This window comes from Tenrec ecaudatus, chromosome 4, assembly GCF_050624435.1.
Source record: "Tenrec ecaudatus isolate mTenEca1 chromosome 4, mTenEca1.hap1, whole genome shotgun sequence".
NCBI lineage: Eukaryota > Metazoa > Chordata > Mammalia > Afrosoricida > Tenrecidae > Tenrec > Tenrec ecaudatus.
The window spans coordinates 119,738,622-119,762,793 of NC_134533.1; the positions used below are offsets into that span (position 1 = coordinate 119,738,622).

The window sequence follows — 24,172 nt, forward strand, 5'->3', positions numbered from 1 at the left end:
AAGTTTAATGAGGTAAACAAACAAACGTTAGAATAAGGGGAGGAAATATTAAAGAACTAGAGGATAGTTATGTGGTTCATCAGTGTTATACCACCACCCTGGATTTATCATCCCTTCCATGTGGCCCTTCTGAGAGGGACTGTCCAATTATTACAAGTGGGTTTTGGGTCTCAACTATATCCACCCCCCTCCACCACATTGATTCGGTTGCTTGTTTTTGAACTTCTGATACCTCTTTCTGTTGACAACTCATAATTACACAGGCTGGTGTGCTTCTTCCATATGGGCTCTGTTGCTCCCTTGCTAGATGGCTGCTTATTTAACTACAAACCTTTAAGGCCCCAGACACTCTAATCTTTTAATAGCTGGGCACCATCAGCTTTCTTCACCACGTTTGCTTATGAATCCATTTTGTCTTCAGGGATCATGTCGGGAAGGTGAGTATTATTATTAGAACAACCCATTATTTTACTGAGGTGAGATTTAAGTAGAGGCCCAAAGTCCATCTGCGGGGACTTTTAAAAAATGCATGATTTGATACATATAAAATCCTCAGGAAAGGGGAAAATAAGACATTTATTTTCAATAATTATTTATTAAGTTCGGTACTAAAGTTTGTACTTTGGTCCTTGTACACAGAAGAATGAAACATTCCAGTTACATGTTCAAAATATGCAATGGAAGTTTTCAGGATAGAATTGTGATGCTAGGATACACCACTAGGTGGCAATCATCCTCGACTGATCATTAGGAAAGTGACTTGGAACCCTAATCTTCTATTCTTTCCAAAAATAAACAGAACAAAATTAGAAAGCTGTGCCTTGAACTTAAAAATTTGAGCAATAAAGAAACATCCCTGAACTCTGTTTATCTCCGCCCCCTCCCTGTTCTAACATCAGCCTTAGATCATGCATCTATTCAGGGATAATGATCCTTTTCATGGACTGTTGCCCAGTGACTGGGAAACTGCAATGCTAAAGGGTTATTGTTTCTCCTCTCCATTTCTGTTTATTAGTTTTGTTTTGCCTCTTGATATCCACAAAATGGCTGCAGTCACCTAACGACCCAGGTTTACCCTCAAAAGTATGGAAACAGTTGGAGAAAAGGGATAGCCATTTTAATTATTGCAAGCGTATGTGTGCGCTTTTAAGATAACGACATGCGGAATTCAATCATCAGTCTAAACATACCTATGCACCTGGCGAGGGGGCATGGGAGGAGTCTTCTGAGAGAACTGTAATGCCATTTACTGAATAATCACACTTTATTTCCACTTCTCATTTCTTTCCACGTCAAGCTTGTTATGTCGTGGAAAGCACCACGCTTTCACAAATGGGCAAATAAGACATTTGCTTTTGCCACGGCGAAAATCAGACTCAAAGCAACACCCCCGCCCCCCCCCGCCCCCAAGTGAAAAAACCAAACCAAAACACCACCACGCTCTTTTTTGCCTCAAGTCCCACATCTATCTATGGAGCTCTTCCCGCAGTTCAGTGGGTAAGCCGTGCTCTGCCAGATACAAGACCAGCAGTCTGAACTTCGAGACACTTCGGGGGAGACAGACGAGGCTTTCGGCTCAGGTGAAGAGTCACACCTTTGGAGAGCCCCAAGGGGCAGTTCTATTCCGTTCAGTAGGGTCCTGGAGTTGGCAGGACTTGAATGCCCTGAGTTTGGTTTTACATTTCCTCTAGGAACCCGGCGGGGGGTGGGGTGGGGGGCGCAGTGGGTTACCACTTAGGCTGCTTTTAAATGCAAGGCCAGCAGTTTGAAACCGGGTGGGAGAAAGTTAAGATTTCCTCCTCAGGTAGAGTCTCGGAAACCCATAAGGCCTGTTCTCTCTTGCCTTCTAGGGTCAGCCTCGGCATCGACTTGGCGGTACTGAGTTTGGATCCCTACTTCCCAAGACCCCTGCCCTCACCCCTGGCAGGCAGGTGTCCCAGGAGAGCACCCAACGCTCACACATTTTCCCACCGGGGTTGGACGAGAGGAATGGTGTCTGGACTATGGCTCAAAGCTATTCTGTGTTTGTAGGAAATATGGGCAATCAGTACAGTCAGCTAGAATCAAAGTTTCTAGGACCAGGTGTGTGTGTGTGTGTGTGAGGGGAGTGGGGGGTGTGAACTTCCTAAGGCCGCCCTTGTGAACTCCTTGGGATGTGGGGTAGCGCTCCTTGGTGTCCTCCGGTTAAAGCTGGCTGCATTCGAAAGCCCCGATCTTCGGCTGGAAGCCAGTGCCGGGTGGCCAGGGATCGGTGAGCGGGCTCCCCGGGAGCCAGGACGGCCCCCGCCGCCCTCCGCTCCGCAGGACTACTTTCTCTCGCCGGCGATCGCGCCTCCGCGGAGGCGTCGGCGCAGCCAGGGAGCGCAGCTCCGCGCGCTGGGAGCGGGCGCCGCGCGGTCCGCGGAGTGCGGCGGAAGGATCCCCAGTGAGGCGGCGTCCCGGAGTCGGAGGGGAGGAGGCCCAAAAAGTCGGCGGGGGAGGGGAAAGAGCTCGCTCGCTCCGGCCGGGGCTGCGGCTGGGACTGGGGCCGGGAAGGCAGAACCGGAACCGGAATCCGTGCGCGCGCCTGCAAGGGGTCGCGCGCCTCCCCCTCCCCAGTCAGCGTGTCCCCCGCCCTCTGCGCGCGCTCCCGCGAAGGCCCCCGGGAGCCGGCCAGCGGGCCCTGCGCTGAGTGGCCGCCGCCTCCGCCCTCAGGCGTCCTGGGCTGGCGCTTCCAGGCCCCGCCGGACTGGAACCTTCCGCCCCTCGCGGGAACCACCGCCTACCGGAGCGTCGGGGAGGAGCCGCCGCCGCTGCCAACTGCGGAAGAGTCTGGGCCCACAGGGATGGGGAGCAGCCCGTGGTGCTGAGAGACCCAGCCCCTGTCACCTCTCGCCGCGGGAACCCCTCCTCCCCAGCCCCCGCGGCTCGCCTCAGAGCCCCGATCCTGGTGGGGGCGGCGAAGACGGCGAGAGTGGCCCCCCGCCCCCGGGACATGGAGCCGCGCGAGCCCGGCGCGGGCCGGCCCGAGACGCTGCCGAGGCTGCAGCCTGAAGCCGCCGGCAGCCCCAGATAGAGCGCAGACGCCAGGGCCCGGCCTTGCCTGTCGCTGCCGGGCGTTTGCGGCCCCCGAGACCCCGGGGGAGGAGCCGGCCGGCCGGCACTGCTCCTCGATCGGATCCCTCCCAGGCTCGGCGGGTCCCCGGGTCCCCTTCCCGGCCGCGCGCGGACTTCCCACGGCGACCAAGTCCCCCCCTCGTGCCTTCTGGAGGCTTCCTCGTTGGCTGTGGGACGCGCCTTCTGGCGAGGGTGACTTTCTCGGTCTGCTTCAGCCCGTCGCCCCTTCCTTGACCCCCTCCGGTGGGATGTTCTAGATGACTGGATGGAGTTTTGAGCTGGACTTTCGCGTCCCTGCCGGCGTTGGGCCTGATCCCAGAGCTTTGGGGGTGGGGTGGAGGTGTTGCTGGAAAATGCAAGTTGGATGAAAGGAGGACCTCTCGCCAAGGGCCCCAATGAGCGGCACACAGTCGACTATCACCGACAGGTTGGTACGAAGCTGCCCGGCGTCGCCTGCCGGCCCTCGCCGGTGCCCGCGCCCTTGGCCCGTGGAGTTGACAGGCTGTAGGCGAGGGGCGTTGTTCCCCAGCTCCTCCGGTGTCAAGCAGTCCGGGGCTGCTGCCAGGGTGTCTGCTGATGGAACTGGAAATGTTCGTTTTTCCGGAGAGCGACCTTTCTCTCTTCTCCGAGACGGAGGGGGCAAAGCCAAGGTTGGGTTCCAGTCGAGGGGGGAATTAGTATGCGATACCCATCTTGGAGCCAGAGGGAGGTCATTTTGGGTGAAGGTCGTGCTTCCCGTCGGCTGCCCATTGGTGCTCCATCAGTGTGACCAACTCCCGGCCCGGGGTACCCTAGACAATGTGAAATTTCAGGACTGTTTTTGTTCTGTGAACTTCTTTTTGAATCTACCGCACGGTGATTGCTGAACTTAAGATCTCGTTTGCCTGTTGAGTCGCACAGTGTTTGATTTTCTCTTAAGTTTTCAGGATGTTAAAATTACCAGTAAATCACAGACTTGGTGGAGCTGGATTCCGGGGTGGGGTGAGGGAACTGTGATGAAAGATGAGAGAAAATCCTGGGACTTGTTTTCTGTGTCATTATTTCATTCCCCCCAAACATTTGCCTTCTAGGGGATATAAGCCCTAAGGGAATTGAACAGCACAAACGTGGCAGGTGGGTTTGCCCAATTCTTTGTGAAGTGTGACGCCCTAGTGAAGTTTAAGTTGCTCGCTCTGCTTGGTGAGTTGAGTTAGACCTGATCTGATTTGTCGTGGAGGTTCCCCGACTAGCTCTTTTCTAATGAATAGTGCGCTCAGAGAGAAAAGCTTGTTTATTCCTTTGCCACATTTTTCTTCTCAGCCTAATTATGACGCTATCTCCTGGGCCCAAATTTCAGTTTGTTCTTTTTTCCCTTTTCATTTCCTTTTTAAGTCAACCTTCACGTTATTACATCACTTCCAACACAGATCAAATGACTGAATTACAGGGTCAGGATTTTAAAACCACTTTGATGAAAAGTGCAACAGTGGAGCTCGTGCTCTGTTCCCAGTAGAAGAGAGTTTGGATCAAAAGTAAGGCGAATTTGTTGATTTTAAAAGGGCCAAATTCCATTATCATACCACAACAGCTACTCCAGAAACAGAAGAACTTCCTCTTCCTGTTGATGCTTTCCCGTGTCATGTGAACGTTCACCTAAAAGATTCCATTAAATGTTTAAACTCTGTACATTTGTTCTTTGGCTGCGGTTTTTTTTTTAAGCAGCTTTACATTTTTATTTCTTTTCAAGCACCCTCAGCAGGAATCATGACAGTGCTTAGCTTGCCTTTTTGTCATCCCCCCCACCCCAGCCTTTTTTTTTCTTTCAAGGTTTTTTGCTTCTGAGAAATCACTGAGTGTGTGGGGAATTGTTTGCCTAATTTATATAATTCTTGCCCTTTCTGTGGGGCCTGTAGACAAAGTCCGATGCAGAAGTAATGCAGGGTGGGCAGTTTTGATTGTGCTACTAGAGGTGTTTGTTCAATTTTGTAGAAACATGATTTAGGGTCATCAGATTATTCCCCACACAAGACACCTAAATCCCTCTCCAGTAATGACCTTGCTTCAGTTTTCCTTCCAGGGTTTTTTCTTCATAATTCCATTAGCTTAATCATGAACCCCTGGGGTTTGTGTCCTTTTTATTCCTTGGATGGGGAGTAGTCACTTAGCATTCATTGAATTCATTGCCAGGCGCTGTGCTAGGCTTTCTGCTCTCCTACTTGCTGAGTTGCAGTCTCAGAAACCCACAGGGGCAGTTCTTCCTCGTCTTATGGGGTTGCTATGAATCGACTCCCTAGCAGGGAGTTGGGTTTGGTTTGGTGGTCTTAACCCTTGCCATTGAGTCGATTCTGACTCCTAGTGACCCTGCAGAGGTGGTCTGCCCACACAGATGGTTCTACTCTGTCCTATTACAGGGTCGCTCTGGGTCAGAATTACCTTGTGGCAGTGAATGAGATAGGGTCTCCAAGTCTGTCAATCTTTTTTTTTGCCTGTCAATCTACACAACCAAACGTCCTCATCTTTTCCCCACAGCAGCTGGTGGACTTAAACCACCAACCTTGTCAGTACAATCCAGCGCCTAACCAAACTCGCCAATGGGTTGGGGTACTGATATTTCCTAATTTCTTCCTGTATAGGATGATTTTACGTATTTTTCAGAGGTGGCGGTGGGGGAGGGCGCTTTAAAATTTGCTTTATTTAATAAACATGGCTGAAACAGTATGGATACCTGTTTCTTAGAAATGTGCTACCAGTGTTCGTTTTAGAGCCAGAAATGTTCTTATGTGGCCACGTTTTCCTTAAAACACACCTTGCTCAGAAAATATCAAGTATCTCTTGAGGAAAGTAGCTGTCCTTGATTTGAATAGGTGTCAGGGTAAGATCTGGAAGTACAGGTTTAGTAGTGTTTCTGAGGTAGGGGACTTCAACCAAGTGACGACTCTATAAGAGTTACTGACTTCCTCTCAGCCCTACCTCCTTCATCCTCGCTCCTCTCTGTCCAACTCCAGTGTATTGTAGGTATTTTCTGCCGATTCTGCTGCTCTTGGTCAATTAACTTGTGGCAGTGTGGCTTTTAGAAGATCCTTTCAAGTGTGAAGTACTGTCTGTGGCGTGGCTTTGTTGTGTCGAGTGCGCAGCACCACCAGGCCAGCTGTGTGAGTTGGAGTTCTTTCACTGTGGTGCTTCTGACTACAGGGTCTGTCTGTCCTCAGCTGAAATCAGACGAGCTGGTTTGGGCGTTGTTCTGTTTTGCAGTTTGTGGCAGGGGACACATGGCTGAACAAGATAAGGGTTTTATTCTTGTGGTAGGGGCGGGCTGGGGCTGGGATGGAATTCAGCTATGTTTAGGCTTTGGTTGGTCACTTTGGATACCCAGAACTCTGCTCTATTCTGTTATTTTGCAGTGAAATGATCACATTCATGCAGTCCAGGGGCTCTCAACCTGTGGATCACGACCCCTTTGGGGGGGCAAACGACCCTTTCACAGGGTGGCTGATTCATACCAGTAGCAAAATTACAGTTATGAAGCAGAAATGAAAATAATTTTATGGTTGGGGGGGTGGTGTCCACAACATGAGGAACTGTATTAAAGGGTCGCGGCAGTAGGAAGGTTGGAAACCACTGATTTAGTCTCTTCCTCTTCTACGCTCTTGCCCTCCCCAACCTTTTTTTCCAAAGCCGTAGATTTGAAACAAAATGTGCTCATGGTGCCACTGGTCTTAGGTGGTACACCTGAACAACTTGAAAAAATGCTAAGCAGCTTCTGAATACTTGCCCATTTCTTGCTTCTTAACTTTGGTGAGACCTGAGACTATAGTTTTTTCATCTTTGAGAATAAGCGCTGAAAAGTGGCAGGGAAACCTGATAACCACTTTTGGTTTTGCATTGACTGCTCCAGGCAGCCCTAAAATGTATCCTCATTGTTCCTGACCCTCTTCTGTCTTTTTAGCCAGAGCTCACTTACAACTAGTTCTGGTACAGCAGTTGGGGTTTCTTAGGAGAGGTGCAGCGGAGAGAATGTTCTTTCAATGCATTTAATACACTATTTCAGGATAAATTCTAGGACAGTAAATTTTCAGGCATAACCCAGGTAGATTTTTGTTGATAGGTTGATAGGTATGTTGATAGATGTAAATGGATCTTTGTTTCTTCTAGGGCATATGGGTTTTTTAAATAAATAAAGATTTTTGATGTAATGCTGTTGGCTTATAACTGAATTCAGCTTTAGCCTTGTTTAAGAGTTTTAGGTGAGTATGGAAGGATGTGACTTTATATGCATGTAATTATTGTTGGGTGCTGGGAGTTGGTGTTTTTCAACAGAAACAAAACTCTGCCCAATCCTGCACCATCCTTATGTTTGTTTCTATATTTGAGCCCATTGTTGTAACCACAGTGTTGGTCCATCTCTTAGAGGTTCTTCCTATTTTTCAGACTGTCCACTTACTGTACCAAGCATGATGTCCTCCAGGGACTGGTCTCACCGCATAACATGTCCAAAATAAATGAGACAAAATTTCCCCATCCTTACTTCTAAGGAGCATTCTGCTGGACTTATTCTAAGACAGATTCTTTTTGTTCTTTCACTCCATACATAGTATACTTAATGGTCATTACCACTACCATGGTTTAAATGCATCAGTTCTTCTTTGAACTTCTGTATTCATTGTCCCGCTCTCACATGCATATGAGGCTATAGGAAATATGGCTTGGGTCAGGGGCACATTTGTCCTGAAGGTGACAATGCTTGGTGATGACTATTTTCTTTTTTGAAAAAATCATTTTCTGGGGGCTCATACAACTTATCACAAGCCATACATTCATTAATTGTATAAAGCACATTTGTACATTCGTTACCCTCATTATTCTCTAAACATTTGCTCTCCACGTAAGCCCCTGGCATCAGCTCCTCATTTTTCCCCCTCCCTCCCAGCTCCCCCCTCCCTCATGAACCCTTGATAATTTATAAATTATTATTTTGTCATGTCTTACACTGTCCGACTTCTCCCTTCACCCACTTTTCTGTTGTCCGTTCCCCAGGGAGGAGGTTATAGTAGATCCCTATAATCAGTTCTCCCTTTCTACTCCACCCTCCCAGTATTGCCACTCTCACCACTGGTCCTGAAGGGACCATCCACCCTGGATTCCCTGTGTTTCCAGTTCCTATCAGTACCAGTGTCCATCCTCTGGTTTAGCTGGATTTGTAAGGTAGAATTGGGATCATGGTAGTGGGGTGGGGGTGTGGGTGGGAGGAAGCATTTAGGAACTAGAGCAAAGTTGCATGTTTCATTGTTGCTACACTGCACCCTGAGTGGCTCTTCTCCTCCCCACGACCCTTCTGTAAGGGGATGTCCAGTTGCCTACAGATGGGCTTTGGGTCCCCACTCCGCACTCCCCCTCATTCACAATGATACGATTTTTTTGTTCTTTGATGCCCGATACTTCAGGTGATGACCATTTTCATTCATAATACTTTTTCAACAAAAATTGCTGGTTAATACTTTTGGTAGAAAACAAACAAAAAACAAGCCAAAACCCAAAACTACTTTTTAAGATTGAATGAATTATCTGTCACATGGATTTATTTATAGCATTTACTTACAAAGTCAGTCAATTGATAAATACAAAATTAAAATTGGGGCTAAGATCATAGTGCTAGCTTTGCAGTCAGTGTGTTTTACTTTTTGCCTTTTAGTTGAACAGTATAAAATTCTGATTCATTGTTAGGCAAAAAAGTATGTTCATTTGTAAAGTTTAACCTGCATGAATATGTGCAGTCTAAAGTAAGTCCCCAAATGTCTAGAGCCATGTAGGTCTTCCTGATTAATGGCATATTTATACGATGTTCACATTTACTCATTGATGATAAGAGAAACTTTATTTGAAATCATTAAAAAATTTTTTTAACATGGGGAACTTTAAAAAATCACATTAGAAGTCTACAGTTAGGATGTTATTTATAATATTGAGTTGCAGCTAAGTTTTGTTTCAAACTAAAATTTTCTATTTCAAAAGTGAAAATAGAGGCAAACATTTTTATGGAAGCCAAGAAGCAGCTCTGTAGAGTGGTAAGGCGTAGGGAAATCAGTTTGAGTCTTTGAGCATCCATAACTGACTTCCTGAAAATCTTCCAGAAGGGAAAGTGGGTGTGAATTGCTTACCAAACAGATAGGTGTCTGAGAAGCCATGGGATATTTTAATGGCTCTGTTTTAGTGGCTGTTGAAGATGAAGAATTGTAGCCTTCAGTACGGATTACAACTTAAGGTAAAGAAAAGCTGAAATCCTCAAAGTTGACCAGTAGATAACATGATAAATGAAGAAAAGATTGATGTCGACAATTTCTCTTGCTTGGATCTACAACCAGTGCTCACTCAAGATCATGGAAACAGCACTGAAGATCAAACAATGCGTTTTCATTGGTTAAATCTGCTGCACAATACCTTTTCAAAGTGTTGAAAAGCAAGGATGTCACTTTGAGGACTTAGGTATACCTTGTCCAAGCCGTGATACTTTCATTCGCTTCATTTACATGTGAAAGTTGTATGTTGAATAAGGAAAATTAAAGAAGAATCCATGCATTTTAATGATGATGCTGGTGAAGGATATTGGGAGCACCATGGATTGCCAAAAGAACAAACAAACCTATCTTGGAAGAAGTACAGCCAGCATGCTCCTTAGATGCAAGGATGGTGAAACTGCATCTCGTATACTTGGGTTATGTTACCGGGAACGGCCAGACCCTGAAGAAGGACATCATGCTTGGTCAAGTAGAAGAGCAGCTAAAAGGAGAAAGGCTCTCGACCAGGTGGGTTGACACCGAGGCGGCATCATTGAGCGCAAACAGAGGAACGATTAGGAGGATGGCCCAGGACTCGGCAGTGTTTTGTTCTGTTGTGCGGAGGCTGGTTATGAGTGGGAATCGACTTGATGGCAACTAGCAACAAACTTTTCCATCATGGTGGTTGGACAAAGTTCCTAGAAATATTTCTCAGTATGGGGTTTCCAGATTGACCATGCCGCATTTTCCGGAATGGGAAATTTCATGGTGTCTCATTTATTAAAATCTAACTTTGGTGATGTTTTAAAGATTCATTCGTTCTAAAGAAATGTTCCTTTCTCTTTTAGAGGTCTTCAAAGTACTGGCATTTGAGCCATAACTTTAAAATCAGCAAAATTAAAATATAAATAAAATCAGCAAAGTTATATTTTGTTTCTTTTTGTGTAAAATCATGTTGTTAGGGCCCATCAATTGTTTTTTACTCTTATCTCCCATGTGATCGAGTAGAACCACCCCATAAAGGAGCCCTGATGGTGAAACGTTGGGCCGCTGACCGGAAGGTCAGAGGTTCAAAACCTCCAGCCACTCCCAGGGAAAAAGATGAGCCCTTCTGCTTCAGTAAAGACTTAGAGCTTTGGAAACCACATGGAGCAGTTCTTCTTTGTCTTAAAAGATAGGGAACAGTGGATAGAGGGTTTCCTAGTCTGTAATAGTTAGGGAGGTGGTAGTGTGGGCTGATCATCCAGGCAGCAAACCACATACAGGTCAGCGGTTCTGCGAGGGAAAGGTAGTACTGACTGCTCCCAAAAGATAGTCTCACAGACCGTTTATGAATCGAAAATGACTCGGTGGCAGTGGGCGGTGTCTAGGGGGCAGATCACCAGGCCTTTTCTTTCTTCTGGTCTCGCAGTGCGCTGGAAAGGCAACCTGTTTGTGTGTCAGAGTTGCTTAACTGCTTGTGCCGTCAGAGCTGCTTTGCGAGTACTCTAGCTTCCTATATGTAAAAAAAAATTCTGTGAGAGCTTGATTCTTTGATATTTACAATGCTTTCCACTCATGCTGGGACAGACCGGGTTTTCTCCTGTACACATAAGAAAATAAGGTTAGAGAGCTGAAGTTGAGAGACAGAATTAGCAAGGACACTTGGAATTTAACTTATTTGGCTCTGATAGTCTCCACTTTTTTCCTGCTATCATATTGTCTCTGTAAATCATTTTTCTGTCCTACACTTTTTTAAAGGCACTTTCTCTTGCAGAATCAAAATACTTTAGCATTTCTAATTTTAAATCTCTCTAGGGAATAAAGCTTTCGTCACTTCCTTAGGAGACTGCACAACAATCGGGTAGTCAGGAAGTTGTTCCTGATCTTAGCTCAGACTTCTAAGTTATCCTGTTACTTGTATATACTTTGCTGTACCAGGTTAAATATTGTTCTGTCATTTTATGAGTCAGTCCTTCAGACAGGGAATGCCCACCCACACTTTTGTTTTTGCTTAGGCAATTTATATGATTTCTGTTGATCCTTGATCTAAAAGTCAATGTGTCTCTCAATATTTTATTAGATTTCCCAATTGCTCTCCAAATTCAAAATATGATCTATCTTCTTACCCCTCCCATGCCTTAGTTGTTTTCTCAGTCCAGACTCTGATAGGCTTGTGTTTTTTCTTCAGCAGTTATTAGAGCAGCAAAATCCCAGCCTCATTGCTTCTGTGAGTGAGGGGACTCATCCCGTAAAGAGTTGCAGTCTGGGAAACTTACAGATGCACTTCTACCCTATCCTACAGGGTCATTATGAGTCAGACTGGACTCGATGTCAGGGAGTTTTTTTTTTTTGGGGGGGGTTGGAGTGGTTCCATTTTCATTTTTTTTTAGGCATGGTCCAAAATGACACGTAAACAGATTTTGATAATCTTTTTTTTTTTTTTAAAGAAAAACGTATTTAATTAAAAAAAAGAAACAGAAAGAAACAACACTGGTCTTTCCAGAAGGGAAAGAGAAATGAGTACCCGGGCTCGGAGGAGGCGCAGTTAGTCCATTCGGGCCTTCAGTGTCCGGGTGGTGATTCTGTGGTCCTCAGTGATGTGGACAACGACTTCCATCCCGGACACCGTGGCCCGGTCCACAGCATTCAGCATGGCTTGGGAGATGGTTTTAAATAAGTATTCCGGATCCATGTTGGGCTCCCAGAGGGACTCACACATCCTATACATTTGCTCAGCGCAGGTGCCACTGACCACAAAGTCGTCAATCACCATGGGGCAGCCGATGAGGTCCAGAGAGCAAATGAATGGCTTGAAGGTCTTTGGGTCCAACTCAGCAATTACGGACTCCGTGTAGTATGGGCCAAACCGTTTCTCATACAGGAGGTTGGCTACCATGCTCATGAGTATGTAGGGCCTGATCTGCCGACCTTCCTTCAGCCCGTAGAAGTTCAGCTGGAACTTGAGGTGCTGGGCAACTGTCTGGACGTCCATGGCGAACCCTGCCAGGCCTATGGCAGATGGTGTTCCATGGGGAAGATCTTTTGGAAATCAGTGGTCACCATCTGTGCCTGAATCCCGAAGTGCCTATCTGCTGCGATGGCCACACAGTTCTTCCCTTTCATGGCCATGACGGCCCCGCCATTGTAGAACATAATCGATGTGATTGCAGTGTCATGGAGCCCCCAGTCTCCGACGCGATTCCAGCAGACCCGCTCTGGTTGTCCTTGATAATCTTTTTAATTCACTTTGATTTAGACAGTTTTTGGAATGGGTTTGGGAGATGTCACAATAAACTAAAACAATATTATAAATGTATGCAGACAGCATGATTACCAACTTGATTAAGCATTTACTCGAGTTGTTAAAGACGTCTTTATAAAATGACTCTTTTGGGTAAGTGACAAAGGGGCCTGCTGTTGTTGCCATTCCTACTGATGGCAACCCAGTGTTTGTAGAGTAGGTGTGCTCCCTAAGATTTTGTCTTCCGAGGCACTTCGGGTGGATTTGAACTGCCAACCTTTTGCTAGTAGTCAAGTCCTTAACTGTTGGTGCCACCCAGGTTAGGATACAGAAGTGCTAAGTGTTAGGAGCCATTCGTTGATTGAAAATCCAACAGAAGTGAAGATAAAGTATCTTTGAATAAGATAAATATCTTTGAATGAAGGCAAAATATCTTTAAGTGAAAAGAGATGATTGTAACCTCAATGTGAAATATATTTCAATATGGTAAGATACAACTGGAAGTTGTTTATTTTTTGCAGTAACTTTTCAGTCTGTATTGTCTTAAATTGTATGTTACTTTATACCATTTTTGGTTTTTATTAGATTTGTCCTTATTTTTTATTTCCTATTCTTTCTGCCTATTAGTGAAAAGATATATGCCTAAAATATTAGAAACATTTCTTTCAGTAAAAAGTATTTTTTAAATGGAAATAACATTTTACTCTGTTGATACTTGATATACGAGGATTGTTACTGATGACAAAAGACCTTAACAGAAAGAAAAAGTCACTATTTAAATGATTAAAGAAGATATGTGATTATAGAAATCTTGAATATTTTACTAGTAAGATATTTTATTCGTACTGCTTCAGTGCAATCTTACTGAAATAAATGTTTTCATTCTTTTATATTTTGCTAGGAATTTTATTTCCTTAGACTTTAGGATTTTAGAAGCATGCCACAGTAGGGCATTTAGAAACTTCGAGTTTCTAAAAGGACCAAAATAGCCATGCATGAAGGAAGTTGTTAGACAGCTTCTAACTCAAAGAGAACCCGGTAAAGCTACAGCCTGGAATAACTTCTCAGTTTTTTGATTCTGCAGAAGTGAGACCTGATGGTGCCGAAGGTCAGAGGTCATGCCTATATTGCATAAGCATGTACGGATTATTGACTTTCAGTAAAAGGAAAATACACTAAGTTGACCTCATGGAATTAGCATTCAGAAGTTCGGCTGACAGTTTAGATTGATACAAAAACAGGATCTTTTGCTAATTTAAATGCTGAACTCAGGAGTTTGAGATCATAGTCACATGACAGTCCTGGGTGGTTTCCCAGTTTGAGAGACAAGCAAGTCGAATGGCCAGTGGAAAATTAGATGTTCTTGACTTGGGGCTTCACCACTTCACATAGAGTCATTAAAGCTCACAGTGAGTTAGCCACTTGCCACATAGCTTTTTCTTTTGAAATGACAAACCCTTTTGTAGTCATTTAAATTATGGCTCAGAGACTAGAGCTTTGGCTAGATACTTTGTTGTTGTTGGGTTATTATATTTTTTTGGCCAGGCACATTTGAATGTTGATTTTTAGGTTCACACATGTGAAATCCAAGAGGATTTTGTAAGTCTTCCACTTACAAAATCAGAAAATGTAGATTCTTCTATTATAGGAAATGTAGATTCTTCTATTGTAGGAAAACAGGAGACTTTGCTGACATGTGAAGCAATTATCGGTGCGGTTAATATTGTCGTGTAGGCGGTGGCTCTGTCTTGTCCATAAGAGTACTCTTAAGTACACAGAGGAAGTTTTGGGAATGGGCTGGGCTGGGCCGGGCTGGGCTTGGCCGGGCCCTCCCCTTGATTTTTACTGGGTTATCTGCGGGTGTTCCAGACAGATATGTTGTACCGATAGATATGTTGTGGTTTGCTCAGCACAGCCCATGTGGTTTGCTCACAGGAAGTGGTTCTTGTGGGTGAAGGGCTGATCTCTTCAGAGATTGTTGGTGGCACATGCAGTGCAGTTGATTTCCTGTTTTATGGGCTGTTCACTGCCAGGCTTTTAAATCCTTTGTAGAGGTCCCATAGATCGCTATCATGTTGTAGATTGCCTACCTCTCAGGTGATAGGAAGGTTAAATGTCCTGGAAAGTGCTTTGAGACTCTAGGATGACAAGGACAGGTGGACTTTTCATAGTGGGTTATCGCTATGTTCAGATACTGCTCAAGCTTAAGGAAAAACATGCTCATATGAGCAAAGTGTTACTCGAAGTCAGTTTGATTTTGAAACCATTCAAACTTACTTGATGTTACTGGGATTTGAGTTCTGCCCTTTTATGTATGTATGTACTTCTTACAGTTCTTTATCATTTGACCCTAGATGGGTTAACAGAGTGGACGCCCTGTTTGTAATGCTGGTTGAGGCTTGTTCATGAAACTTGGTGCCGAGACCCAGCATCTTTGCCAGTCCAACTGGCACCCTGAAAAGAATGAAATGGAGAGAGGCTCCTTTTGAGATCAGAGAGTCAACAACCTTGCATGTGCTCTGTGAAACTGAAGATGAGCAAATTCATAGAAGTGCGTATCATTCTCCCGAAGAACTTTTTCTTTATTCCTTCCCCTCCCTGCGCTTAGTCTTTCACATGAAAACAAAATTTTCTGGAGTTGGTTACTAACTAAACAGAGTGTACTGGAGAGTTGATTATAGAAGATCAAAGGCATAAATTTGATTTGAACAGTTAAAACTTTGTCAGCAGACTCCTCTCCTCCCCCCTGTGATACATACTGGATCTGATCTGGTTTCCAAATTTTCTTGTTTGTACATATTAGGTGTATCTCGGAGAAGTTAAGTCATTGGGGGTCACCCTCTTGAAGTGTTATATTTTTCATTTATCTTTATATGAAACCCAGGATTGATGAACCTATAGAGATAGCAAGTAGAATAATGGTTGGGGTGGGGGAATGGTGGGGTATAGTGGTGGTGGAGGTGGTGAAGGGGAGACAATATCAAAGAGTCCATGTAGAAAAGGAACGTTTGGAAACCGATTGTGGTAGCAAATGTGCAATTCTGCTGCGTCATTGAACTATGGAATGATATATGTATTAATTCCCAATAACAGAACAAAATAGCAATGATGGTTATTTTTAGGGCAGAGACTTTCTTGAAAACTGAACTACCACTGGATTCTGGTAGTGTGATGTCTAAAGCACTTAGCTGAGAATTTGAAAGGTCAGTCGTTTGTACTCCCCAGCAGTTCTTTGGGATAAAGATGTGCTAATTTTCTTCCGTCAGGTTACAGCCTTGGAAACTTCACGTGACAGGATGGGTCTGCTGACTATGAGCCCAAATTTACTCCCAGCAAAGGTGGTTATTTTAAGGGGGTGGGTAGTTGTTACTCATTTAAAATAATTGTTTCCTTTATTTTATTTTTTTAAAGAATAAAATAAAGGAGAAAAAAGCTTATGATAAGAAAATTCAGACAATGTATCGCTTCTACTGCTATAGAGTAGATTGCAACTCATAGCGGCCCTGTACAACTACTGTTCCATAGTTTCCAAGGCTGCCCATCTTTCCGGGAACAGTCTGCCTTGCCTTATTCTTCAAGCAGTCTGTCCAGCTCCAAACTCACTGTCATTGAGTCAATTCTGACTCTAAATGACTCTAGAGGACAAGGTAAAGTCTCTCCGACTTCCAGCCCCATTCTTCACCCTCTTAAATTTTAGTCTTATTTTTTTTCCAAACCTTTATATATACAGATCAGCCTATCACTGTAATATTCTTTGTACTTAACCATGGTAGATATATCTATCAGCTTTTGCTGGATTCTGCTGCCATAGCAACACCTTCAGACTTCAGAGGCTTATAAAACTGGCTTATTTTTGCTCGCATTCCATGCTGTCAGCTGTGGGGGTACTGATTGCAGCAGTACATTGTGAGTCTTGTTTTGAAACCATGGCGGAAGGAGAGCTCCTATCTGGGCTTGTCATTATTATGGCGAAGGAAGAGTACGAAAACTGGGGCAAATGTGCAGTGTCCTCGATAGCTTCCTAGTGTATGTCCTTGTCAGTGGGACAGGATGGATATACTTTTCTTACACGTGGCATTGCAAGTCACGTGATAATGTGCGAGGCTATATTATCCTTGTAAAGAAGGGAAGGGTTGAGTGAATAAGTGGGAATAGCTCTACAGTTTATCACACAAGATATTCAATAAATGCTTATTAAGTGTTTGTTTTGAATGAGATTTGGATTTCTTTGTTTAAATGGAAAACTTCAAATACATACAAAAGTAGAGGAAATGGCTAACAACAATGAAGTTGTTCTGAAATGGATTGTGGTGATGAGTGCACAACTCCTTTTAGTGTATTTAAACCATTCAGTTGTATGGTATGTGCATTATGTCACAACTTTTGCTTTGTTAAAGTAGAAGCTATGAAGCCACTTCAATCCGTAGCTTAGATTTTTTATTTGTAAATATTTCATGAAAACAAAAACCCAGCCCAGTGCTGTTGAGTCCATTTCAATTCCTAGTGACCTTAGAGGACAGTGTTGAACTTCCTCATTAGGGTTGCCAGGGCTGAAATCTTTGACCAGCAGGAGGTAGCAGTCTTTGCCTGTGGAACTGCTAGTGGGTTCAAATTGCCCACCTTTGGGTTAGCAGTCGACTATTTGACCACAAGGTCACCTGGGTTCCTAAATATGTCACCAGGTGACTCCTTATAGTAAATTCTTACTCTCTTAGAGTGTGAGGTCATGGTATCTGGGCTTCAAGTAGGAAAGGATGTTCATGAGGTGTTTGGATTCATTTTGAGTATTTCTGGGGGCAGGCTTACAGCTGAATGCCATCCACCGTGTGTGTGTGTGTGTGTGTGTGTGTGTGTGTGTGTGTGTAGCACGCATGCGTGCGTGACACATCTATGTGTGTATAGCAGAAGCAGCTAATTAACTTGTGGAAAAAATAACATTGCAACAGACTTGATTTGCAAGTAGTTGCATTTCTCCTTGAGCCTCCTTTGGCAGGAAGCCAGTTGAAAGGAATCCCAGCCCTTAATGGCTCCCTGTCTTCTCATCAGTGATGTTACTTACTCTGGAGAAGAACCTCAGAATAATTTATTTAAAATCCTATATTCACTTTGTATGCCATTTGTTGTGCAGCGAAAGGCATCCCAGATCCCGAAGGTGACATAAAAGTAAGGAAGTGAATCTTAGGTTAGAAATAATTAAAGCCATTTTCAGCTGCTCAGGTTGGTTGGTCTGAGGATCTTAAAGAACCTTCATTTTGACCTAAGACACCACAGATTTGTTAGCATCTCATTCAAAAAATCTATTTGTCATTTGTACAATTGTGGATGTAAGGAAGGAGCCCTGGTGGCACCATGCAATAAGCATGCCATTCAACTCCCTCAGCTACTGCACAGGCTCTCTGCTCCTGGGAAAGATTTACACACTCAGAAACCCCATGCAGGCTCTCTGTGAATTGGAATGGGCTACACAGGGCAGTGTGCTTGGTTTTGGTTTCAGTTTGGGGAAGATCACTGGATACTCTTAGTAAGGTGCTTGTCAGTAAATGGTAGGAAGCAAATTAAACAGATTTAGACCATTGGTTGTTTGGCAGGTGACAATGAGGTGGTCAGATGATTTATACAACTTCCTGAATAAATTAGGATATATAACAATGGAAATATTTTAGTAAGAACCACAATCAAATTAATTTTATCATTTTAGCTGGCTTCTTTCATTGGTATAGGGAAATTTATACCAAAGTAATTTTCATAGGTATCTAAATATATTGTTTTCATTTTCTTAAGTGATAGTATTAATCTCTTTTTAGAATCCATGTAGAAACTACAATTAAAAATTATTGTCATTGACTTGTAAATAAAATATCTACAAGTGGGTTTTTCTTGGCATTGAATTGATCTGGCTTTGGCTGCTTAGGGCTATATACCCTATTGTTTAAAGTCTAAACAAAGAAGTAAATCAAACCCCCCCCCCCCCATGGAGAATAAGCTGACTTGCCACTGCCATTGTTAATGTGATTTATTCTCCCCTGTTATAGTGGGAGGAAACATTTTCAGAGATGGTAGTTTGTCAGTCTCTTTGTCAGCATAATGGGCTTGTATTTTGTTTGCAGTTTGTAGTTGCATAATTTAGGGAAAGGTTTGTGGTTTCAGTTGCTGCATTTACCCAGAAGTCCCATATAATTAGGATTCTTGAGATAGTGTTTAAAGATAAATTGGTGTGTTGCCTGGATGTGAACAGTCAAAAATGAGAAGCCTTGCACCATACAATTATAATTTATTAGGCTACAAGGTACAATTCTGCTTCTAAAAATAGAAATTAAGTCAAATCTTACACGTTAGCGATAATATTAATTTTTACTTCACTAGAAGAATATTTTTAGACTACCCTCTTTATCAAAAACAAAGGTCTCCTGACCCTTAATTATGTTTATATACTGTATATACTTGAGTATAAGCTGACCCGAATATCAGCTAAGGCACTTAATTTTACCACAAAAACTGCATTAAAAATGTGCTGAAACACTTGGCTTATACACGAGTATATACTGTGTGTGTGCGTGCTTTCCTTTTCCTTTCCCACCCTCCCTACCTCCATTCTTTTCTTCTTTCCTTTTCACCCCCTCTGGATATAAGTGGATGGAAGTCCTGTGGGAAGGAACCAAATGAGGACAACAGGGAAAGTTACGGCAGCCTTGTGCTGCTTACTGACTGGGAGACCTGAGACAAATTATTTAGCGTCTGTGAATAGAAATTTAGTTTCCACATCTGTATAAATGAGATTTTACTTACTTTGCAGATATGTTGTGAGGAGTAAATGACAAAAGGGTGTAAGTACCAAGCATATATAGTAAAAGGTCAGCAAGTTCGTGCAGCTGTTAGTTTAAACCTCAAAAATTAGCTCTTAAAGTGAACTTGTGTATGTAAAATGATTCTTAATTCATGTATTTTCAGCTGCTGCTACCAAGAGTGTTTTCCCCTTGGTCTTATAATAGTCCTTATCCTTTATATTTTAAATTTGAGGCTGTTTTAGACTTAGGATGCATTTGAATGTCAAGAGTAGAGATAAAAGAGAGCTCTTTCAGTTCAGACTGTGGAACAGTAATGCCTTTAATTACAGAATTGGAATAAGATTCTTAGGATTGGTAACTTTAAAATCTGCCTTTGGTGTCTATATTTATCAAGGTCAGTGGTTCAAACCCAGCAGCCTCTCCCTAGGAGAAAGATGAGACTGTCTACTCCCATAAAGATTGAAAGTCTTTGACCCACTCTGAATTGGAGTTGATACGATAGCAGTGTGGGAAAAATTTTTATCCATTTATTTATTCAGTAACTATTGAATACTGGCTCTGTGTAGGTCATTGTTTGGGCAGAGTTATTTTTGAGCTCTTGCCCCTGTTGATTGATAATGAAGAAATTTACTTACAAAAAAGATGATTGACTAGTGCTAAAGATGATGGCAAGAAAACCCCAAACCATTCCTATGGCATCTATTCTGGCTCATAGCAACCACGTACAGGGTTCTGAGGCTGTACTATTTACAGTAGTAGGCAGCTCCATTTTTCTCCCTGGAGTAGCTGGTAGTTTTCAAAGGCAAGAAGTCATGTACATTTGAGGAAATAGTGGTATAAAATCATAGTGAATGCTTTCTTCCACATAAAAATGATTTGGTTACTTATATCACACTCTTCCTTCATGATCACTCCCTTTTTAATTAAATACTTTTATTTGGGGCTCTTACATCTCTTATCACAATCCGTATATTCATCCATTTTGTCAAGCATATTTGTACATATGTTGCCATCATCATTTTCTTTCTACTTGAGCCCTTGATGTCAGCTCCTTATTTTTTCTCTCCTCTCCCCAATGAACCCTTGATAAGTTATAGATTATTATTTTCATATCTTACATCGTCCTCTCACTCTTCACCCACTTTTCTGTTGTTTGTCCCCCTAGGAGAGGGTTATATGTTGATCCTTGTGATTGATTTGCCCTCTCTCCTTCCACCTTCCCCTTGTCCTCCTGGTATCTCTATTCTCATTGTCGGTCCTGAGGAGTTTATCTATCCTGGATCCCTGTGTTGCGGGTTCTTATCTGTAGCAATGTATGTGTTCTGGTCTAGTCCGATTTGCAAGGTAGAAGAATTGAGATCATGATAGTGGGGGGTACGGAAGCATTAAAGAACTAGAGGAAAGTTGTATGTTTCATCAGTGCTATACTGCACCCTGACTGGCTCGTCTCTTGATCTCTCCCTTTTGATTTTACTTTTTAGTCAAATTATATTTTGGTGAGTTCTTAAGCCGCAGTGGGAAGGGTGTGGTGTAACTTGAGAACCTCTCAATGTTTGCTGCTTTTGAATAATGGAAGTTAAAGCCTTAGAAGGAAGTCACATTTTAAGGGTTAGGCATTACTTTAGTCACTTCTTGGAGAACATTTCTGCTTGTTAGCGACCACTTTGAAGTTAAGCCTGTACTTTGTGTATCTAGTGAAAGCTTGCTATATTCGGTAAAGGTTTGGACAAAGAGATTTTGAAAAGTGCAGTGGTTTGGTTATTAAGACAGTGTTAAATCGTAACATGCTATACTATTTTTGCTTTTCGGAAGGGTTCAAGGTATGCTGTAGGGAAAATGAATACTATAAATGAAGTTAAAATCCAGACACTGAATAGATGAAATTCAGTCCTGAGAAGAGGTTTCTGATGTGGTCGAGGCTTTACATTTACTAAGGGTATACCAAGTGCTGGGCACGGCCTTGAATACTTGTGATGCGTTGCTTTTTCAAAGCTTCTCAGCTCTGGAAGTTAATGTATTGCTGCCCTCATTTTAAAATGAAGAAAATTGAACCTTTAAGAAGTTCACTAACTTGTTGAAGGACACAGTTTCTAAATGAAGAGCTGTGGTTCATATGATGCCAGTGTCTCTTTTCTTTATTTTTTATTAAATATTTTTTGGGTGCTCTTACATCTCATCACAATCCATATATTCATCCATTGTGTCAAGCACATTTGTACATTTGTTGCCATCATCATTTTCAAAACATTTTCTTTCCACTTGAGCCCTTGACTTGGCATCAGCTAATTTTTCTCCCTCCTTCACCCACCCTCTCTCATGAACCCTTGATAATTTATAGATTTTTTTTCATGTCTTATACTGATTGGTGCCTCCCTTCACCCACTTTTCTGTTGTCCATCCCCAGAAGTTGGATATTGTTTTCAATACCACTAAAGTGTTATCTTCACAGAATTGTTTTATAACCACAACAGCTTCTTACTTCGCATCTACGTGGTTAGGTTCCAAAGACCAGGTTGTTATTAGAATATCAACATTATGCACATGGAGGATGACCACTTCAGATCGCAAAGCGGAAGCTGACTACAGCATTACACAGATGCCAAATTACACGATCACGTGATTTCAAACCACTGAGAATCATGGCTCTGCCAAGTAGATGCATAACTTAACCATCACAGCCAGTTACTCTTGCCGTGTACCTGCCAGATTTTGTTAATGCACAAAAGAATCCGTCGATTTTTTTACTATTGTACATGTGAAATGTTGAATAACATGATAATCCCTAAGTGAAGAAAGGGGATGTGTTTTATTTCTGTCCTTTGTTACACACACACACACACACACACACACATATATATATATATATATTTTTTTCCCCCCAGATTTCTGCCCAAGGAATTTTGTCTAATTTCTTATTAAGATTGTTTGTGTTATGTTTTGGCTTCTTATTAAATGTACACACATTTGTAAACATTGGACTTCTCAGAAACCAATTTGGATTATCAATAATAAATGTTATTATTGATAACATAATCATAATGATGATGGCTATCCCATCATAGTGTGTGTGTGTGTGTGTGTGTGTAATAGGCACAAAATGATAAAATGCCTGAAAGTATTACATTAAATATGGAAGGGGGAGAAAGTCAATGAATGAATGATTTTAACAATAGATGATCAGGATAAATAATACGAACAATTTGGATTCCATTTTTTACTTTAACATAAATCTATGTTAGGCTAAGGATCAATGGAGATAGTATTTTTCTTTTTATTTACTTTTAAAAGTATATTTCCCTTTTAAACATTTCTTGTTACTTTAGGACATTACCTTTGTTGTTCATTTGGTTGTTTCTTTCACTCAAATAAGTAGATTGCTCCTTTTCTATTTCTAGATTCATTTTCCGTTGAAAGACGTTGTCACTTTTAATCTTCATTTCTTCCATGGTAAAAGATTCCTGCCCCCACCCCCACTTTTCTGAAATTCCATGGCATGAGTCATTTTATTCTAGCCACTTTTTGTACCCATGATATTAAAAAGAAATTTTGGCTAAGAGATACTTAGGTGTGTAGTATTTTAAATCCTTTTGAAGTTATAAATTGCTTTTCTTACATTTTCCTAGCAGAAAATAAAAAAAAAACACAACCGCTTAGCAGATAGTTGATTTAAAAAAGAAACCCACAGACCAAATTTTTGAGTTGGAAAAGTACTGTTTCTTGATAGAGAATTGTAATTTAGGAATATGACTATGTTTAAGACTCAGTAGAGGCTGCAAGCAGAGGGCCACTGCTTTGAAGCATTCTTCTGGCTGCAGACGGTCTAGCCCTTAGGGAGATCTGCAGACATCCGCTATGCTGAGTTCTGGGAAGCGGCTTTTTCCCATGCTTTAGCCTCCCTGTGGGGTAAAGGTCTGTTAATTTTGTATAAATATTTACCATATCTCATTTTAGCTAGCTTTGCTCCTCACACTGTTAGTAATAAAGAGAGTTTTGCTTATCCAGCTTGAGAAATTTACTGTTAGCGATATATGACAGGCTGGAGACTGTTCTGTCATTTTTCGAACATTGAGGAAGTAAAATGCTTGTTTAGGAGGGAAAGCATGAGGTGTAACCAGCTAGTAAGAACCAACAGTATTTACAAATTGTAAGTACTGTTGTTATAGAAATATTTGTCTTTGCAAATATTTTAATAACCTCATTTAAAAAATCAAATAAGGGGGAAATAATTCATGTTTTATTTTTTAAATGAGGTTATTAGCACACAGATAATAATTCACTTCAGTTTTGTCAGTTTAATAAATTGGACAATTGACACTTTCACTTGTTAGTTATACGCCAGTGGTAATTTACATAGGTAGTTATACTTTTATAGCAGATTTCTTATTTGGTAACAATATTGCCATCTTCTATTTGCTCAATATCATTGTAGGTGTTTTCTGGACTGTGTATTTAATACACACAGTGACACCACAAGGCAGATATTAAGCCTATTGTACAGATGATAAAGCCAAGATCAACTAGTCCAATATGTCTGAGCTATTACATTGTGAAGCCAAGTTATTTTGCATGACAAAATAATAATAATTTATAAATTATCAAGGGTTCATAAGGGTAGGGGGCGGGGAGGGAGGGGAAAAATGAGGAGCTGATACCAAGGGTTCAAGTATAAAGCAAATGTTTTGAGAATGATGATGGCAACAAATGTACAAATGTGCTTGACACATGGATGTATGTGTGGATTGTGATAAGAGTTGTATGTGCCCCCAATAAAATGATTTAAAATATATATAGGTCTTAGGAATTTGGGCCCATTATAT

The 24,172-nt window shown here is 42.3% G+C and overlaps 1 protein-coding gene and 1 pseudogene across 4 annotated transcripts in view; one reads left to right on the forward strand and one right to left on the reverse strand.

Annotated features, from left to right (window-relative positions):
- The first annotated feature begins 2,481 nt into the window (after nt 1-2,481).
- ARHGEF12 (Rho guanine nucleotide exchange factor 12) overlaps nt 2,482-24,172 on the forward strand; it is a 185,412-nt gene continuing 163,721 nt past the window's right edge. For all 4 annotated transcript variants that reach the window (XM_075546721.1, XM_075546722.1, XM_075546723.1 and 1 more), the window contains exon 1: nt 2,482-3,523. In XM_075546721.1, the coding sequence (XP_075402836.1) occupies nt 3,492-3,523 (32 nt within the window). In that variant the 5' untranslated portion in view covers nt 2,482-3,491. The remainder of the gene's footprint in view (nt 3,524-24,172) is intronic.
- On the reverse strand, nt 11,875-22,801 carry LOC142444315 (proteasome subunit beta type-3 pseudogene; annotated as a pseudogene).